The sequence below is a fragment of the Merops nubicus genome, unplaced genomic scaffold (assembly GCF_000691845.1).
Source record: "Merops nubicus isolate BGI_N331 unplaced genomic scaffold, ASM69184v1 scaffold23153, whole genome shotgun sequence".
In the NCBI taxonomy this organism is placed as follows: domain Eukaryota; kingdom Metazoa; phylum Chordata; class Aves; order Coraciiformes; family Meropidae; genus Merops; species Merops nubicus.
In genome coordinates this window covers 6,543-11,907 of record NW_008597184.1, presented here as the reverse complement: position 1 = coordinate 11,907, position 5,365 = coordinate 6,543, and the positions used below count along the sequence as shown (strand labels likewise).

Sequence of the window (5,365 nt, the reverse complement as noted above, 5' to 3'; positions counted from 1 at the left end):
AGTTGTCATCTACGCAATCCAGGAACCAATCAGCTTTAATACTTGTAAAAAGCTTAGGAATTAGTGGATATAGAGGACATTCAGTTTTTTAAACAGCTGACAGAATATCTGTTTGATTGTTAGGATCTGGAAGAAGATAATTAAAAAGATAGTTGTTCCCTCCAGGCTATCCCCCACCCTCAATAAAAGTGATACAGACATAGAAGGGAAGAAGAACACCAAAAAAAAAAAAAAAAAAAAAAAAACACCAAAAAAAGGGAAAAAAGTCATAAAGGACGAATACCTTTCTCCACAACTCTAACTCGGATTTCTCCTGGTTTGACAACAATGTCAGGTGGGTTCTTGACATCACAAATGTAAGTGCCATTGTCCCGGAACTGCATGTTTGATATACTGATAGAAGCATCTTTCTTGTTAAGATCTCCAGCCCAAGTGATCCTGTCTTTAAATGGTATGTCCTTTCCAGGGTATGGCTTTCCATTAAAGTAATAGAAAAACTGTAGTCAATGAAAAGAGGATATAAGAACAATCCAATTAGAGATTACCAAGCTGCCATGCTTCTTTCATTATTACAGCATTCTCCCAGAATCCACTCTATTACACAAAGCTAGTATTCAAGTTTCTTTTTTTTCCTCCTGCCTCACCACTTGAGTCTAGCTTGTTGCCTCTTGAACCCATAACCATGCTATGGCTTATACCCTCAATCATACTGCCACAATGGACTGCAAATTCCGTTTTTCTGTTGGTTTGGTTTTGTGGTTGGATTGGGGTTTTTGGTTTTTGTTTTTTTGGGTTTTTTTTTCTGTTTTGGGGACATGGAGTTTCACAGAGAAGGAAGTGGGGGAAGTGAAAAAGGCTGGTATCCTGTGAATAATTAAAGGATTGAACAGTTCTGGATCACAGCCATCTCCCTTTTCAGGCACAGGAGGTCTTCTGCACACTATCAGAAAAAGGATACCATGCTTCCCATCTCAAGTTATGCTATGTGCTACTTGCAACTACAACACAGTTAAATGAACAGGCAATACCCTCCTTCCCTCCACCTCCAAAAAATTCCCATGAGCAATTTAGAGCATATCTAGCTATTTTCCAGAAAACTTCACAGTGACTAAATATAACTGTTTCCCAATTTTTAGGTGACTAACTTGTACACTGGCCCTGCACTGTCTAGACTAGACATGACTAAAAATTCTTGAAGAACTAACCAGTCCGGTACAGCCTGAGTAAGAATTGGCAGCAGCAGAAGTGCATAGACTTCTGTATAGGACAGCTCTGCTTCCAAAGATATGGGATGTCTGAACAATGGCCACCACCCTACGAGAGGGACCAAGGCTGTATTGCCTGAGCACATTCATTCTTAATTTCACATTCTGATAGTAAGCAAGACACTCTCAACCCAAACTCTCTTCAGTTCAGTCTCCAAAGCATGGTTAAAGAAATTCAAGACAATATTCCAGCTTTCTCTTTCTACAGCCTTCTTTACAAAGCAGTCTCTCTGCCACAGAACAGACTGGCTACAAGCTAGTACTCCTTCCATCCAAGACATCTCCCTTCTCTTTTCCTGTTCCTACCCTTGATCATCTGGCAGCATGCATCCAGATCAGGTATGTCTATGTGACCATCTGTTGTGCTGCAGTCCATCTGACACATTTGTTATCTACAGGTTAGTATAAATGCAACAAACTATCTCATCTGGTCTCTGCTGCTAGCACACAGTCACCTGTCAACATTTTAGAGGAAATCTGCATCAGTCTTCAGCATTTCCAGCGGGATTATAACCTTTAGCACAGACACACTGCATTACTACATCCCTGTGTACAGGGGGAGTCATCCAACTGGAAGTCTAGAAGGTAAGAGGCAGATTCTTTCTAGGTGGACCTAGGGCAGGAGAAACACCTGAAGGAAAAGAAATCACACACTAAAACATGTCCTGAAACACAAACTAAATGATTCAAGCCACTCCATGCCTAAGATCAAGTGATTTAACAGGAGACTTCTTTTGAAACCCAAAGCTGATGGGTTTAGACTGGTTCAAGCCAATTGTGAAACTCTGCTGTCAGATGTTTGACTCATGTAGAGATGTCTCTATAACCAGGCATATGGAGGGGGATGGGACAAGCAGGGGAAGCTTTCAGTCAAGTCAGCCTCACCACATGGCCACAAAATTGCCAGTGCTGATTCTAAAGAGGCACAGGACCATCCTTTTCAGGAGAAGCATGCATTCATCTCAGACATAAATGGATCATGAGACCAATCTTTCAAACTAATGCCCACAAGACCATTTAACTGACAAGACTTGGGTTCATTTTAAAAAAGAAACCAAACATATATCTTCCCTCTCTACCTCCCCTAGCCCCTCAAAGAAACAGTAAATTAACATCACATTATGCTGGGTCACTTCTATTCAAAGACAGTTTGCTCTTCTCTCAGTAGTGCTGAATAACTATACCCAGTTAGAATGCCTACATTGACTTCACTTCCAAAAAAATGTTATGTCATTAAGTTCACAGAATGGTGAGGATTGGAAAGGACCTCTGGAGATAACTCAGCACAACCTCCTTGCTAAGGCAGGGTCACCCAGAGCAGACTGCCCAAGACTGTGGGTTTGGAATCCCTTCAGACAAGGAGACTCCACAACCTCTCTGGGCAGCCTGCTCCAGGCTCTGACACCCTCATGGGAAAGAATTTTTTCCTCCTGTTCAGATGGAACCTCCTGGGTTCAAGTTCATGACCATTGTCCCTTGTCCTGTCGCTGGGCACCACTGACAAGAGTCTGGCCCTATCATCTTGCCCCACACCCTTGAGATATTGATCAGATCCCCTCTCAGTCTTCTCTTCTTCAGGTTAAACAGCCCCAGGACTCTCAGCCTTTCCTTGCCACAAAGATGGTCCAGTCCCCTCAGCATCTTCAAAGCTTCCACTGGACTCTCTCCAGTATTTTCCTGTGTCTCTTAAACTGCAGAGCCCAGAACTGGACACAGTACTCCAGATGTGATCTGCCTCACAAGGGCAGAGCAGAGCGAGAGGAGAAGCTCCCTCAGCCTGCTGGGCACACTTTTTAATGCACCAAAGGAGATCACTGGCCTTCTTGGTTATAGGAGCACACTGCTGGCTCATGGTTAACCTTTTGTCCACCAGGACTCCCAGGTCCTTCTCCATGGAGCTGCTTTAACACAGGTCAACCTGTAACCTGTACTGATGAATGGGATTATTCCTCCCCAGGGGCAGGACTCAACAGTCACTCCTGTTGAACTTCATTAGGTTCCCCTCTGCCCAACTCTCCAGCCTGTCCAAGTCTCACTGAATGGCAGCACAGCCTTCTGGTGTGTCAGCCACTCCTCCCAGTTTTGTATCATCAACAAACTCGCTGAGGGTGCACTCTGTGCCTTCATCTAGGTCACTGATAAGTATGTCAAACAGGAGACTGGACCCGGTACTGACCCCTGGGGAACTCCACTAGCCACAGGCCTCCAACTAGACTCTGTGCTGCTGATCACAACCCTCTGAGCTCTGCCATTCAGCCAGTTCTCAATCCACCTCACTGTCCACTTATAAGTGGTTTGGATAGTGATGCAGACAGGGAAGGGCAAAACAGGATACATGGTGGACATCTCTATGGGGATCGGAAAACATATGAACAGATGGCTTCTTTTCACCCATCCTGTTCAATATTGGCAGGAAATATGCCCTACCTCCTTAAGCTTTTGCCTACCTACTGCTTTGGTTTCCCAAAGAAAAGAGCTCCCTTTTCAAAACAAAATATTTATTCACTGAGAGTTCAGAAACTGATTCTTCAGAGCTCTCTATATTAAGCAAGATATTCATACACTGTTTTGGAGCATCTCTGGTCTGAGCACTGAAGAGCTCCTAGAGTTTAAATGATCTCACAACTGCAGCAGAAGGGAGACAAACACTAACAGGCAGAGCAACTTTCCGTTCACATACCTTCCCTGCTGCCCCAGAATCCTTTGTTCTGCTTCCTTGAGATTCTCACTGAGGGAAAGGAATAAGAAGCAGAAGCATCGGAGAGCTGACTCCGATGTGCACAGCTTATGCAACAGGGGAAGTAGACAGCTAACAACCTACTAAAGTCATTTCCTTGAATGTTCAGACCTAAAGGACCTGAGCACACTTGGGCTCAACATACAGGAAATGAGTGATGGCAATTACTATTAGCCTAAGTAGCTTGCTAGTCAGATTTTTTACTTGTCAAATAACTAAAATATGAGGATGTAACTGCTTACTGATTTGAGCAATTCAATTCTGTTCTGAAACTAGGGAGACTGGTGTTATTGTAAACGCTTTCAAATAGAGGCTATACACTGCACCAGCAGAAAATAAGCAACATGCACAACACACAATGTAGCAGTGTAATAACAGTAATTCAAATTCTGTGACTGTTATCATTAAGTGCACAGCTCCATGTCTCATTTCAAGTGCAAGAGGATATAGAACTTAGAAGAGTCCTAGATGCTCATCTACTTCATACATATTGCTACCACACCAACAGCCCTCCCCTCTGACTAACAAAGTACTAGCATATTTTAAGCTGCTGCATACTCTAATCTTTGCAGAGATCTAGCATATGGCAATACTTTTAAACAACTCTAAAAAAGCATCCCTAAAATCACAGCAATGGAGACAAGACATATGGAAGGAAGCTCCAATCCATATTTGCTTGTTCTTCAGAACCAAGACCTTTGCACATTACCACAGCCTCCCCTCACAGGTTTGTTCCCTTGCAGCCATTCCTTACAGAGATACGAGTTGCAGCTCCCTCTGGTTGAAAACTCCAGGAAACAGATGCTGCACTGCTGATCACTTCCACAGACGTAAATGTGCATGGAAGCTTTGCGTCTGTCCCATTCTCCACAAATATCTCCTCTGGTGTGTTGACCTCTACTGCGGATACTGTATGGGAAAGGTAAAAAGAAGGAAGGAGAAAAAGCGGCATCAATGCTGTTTCGAGCATCACGAAGTTCATATCACATGGCCTGTAAGAGGAAAAGAGAAGAAACATCAACAACTCCTACGTCAAGTGCACAGACACTGCATTATACCTGCAGTACAAACAGGCCAGTTCACACCTCTTTCCTTGTATTATCTATTACAGGATGTTTTCCATCCACAGATGTTTCCTCTACAACAGTTTGTGGAAATGAAATCTCTGGTGCAAAGGATGAGTTTAAAACTCTTTCCTACCAGCTGCCAGCAGATGTTGTCATAAAGAAGCCACATTGGAGGAACTAAGATCCTGAACCCAGCTATTACTCAGTTTCCTCTCTGGCTCACATCTTGTTTCCCATCTCCAGTTCTTCTCGGCTGTAGGTAGAACAAAAGCTCATCTCCAGAAAGCTGAGGAGTA

General features: G+C 43.5%; 1 protein-coding gene across 1 annotated transcript; it reads right to left on the bottom strand.

Annotated features, from left to right (window-relative positions):
* Nucleotides 1–283: 283 nt before the first annotated feature.
* LOC103769440 (myelin protein zero-like protein 1) lies at nt 284–4,911 on the bottom strand (the record flags this gene model as incomplete). The annotated part of the gene is made up of 2 exons (XM_008936637.1): nt 284–497; nt 4,757–4,911. Coding segments are annotated over 2 exons (369 nt in total), but the record flags the coding sequence as incomplete, so codon positions are not given.
* Nucleotides 4,912–5,365: the final 454 nt, after the last annotated feature.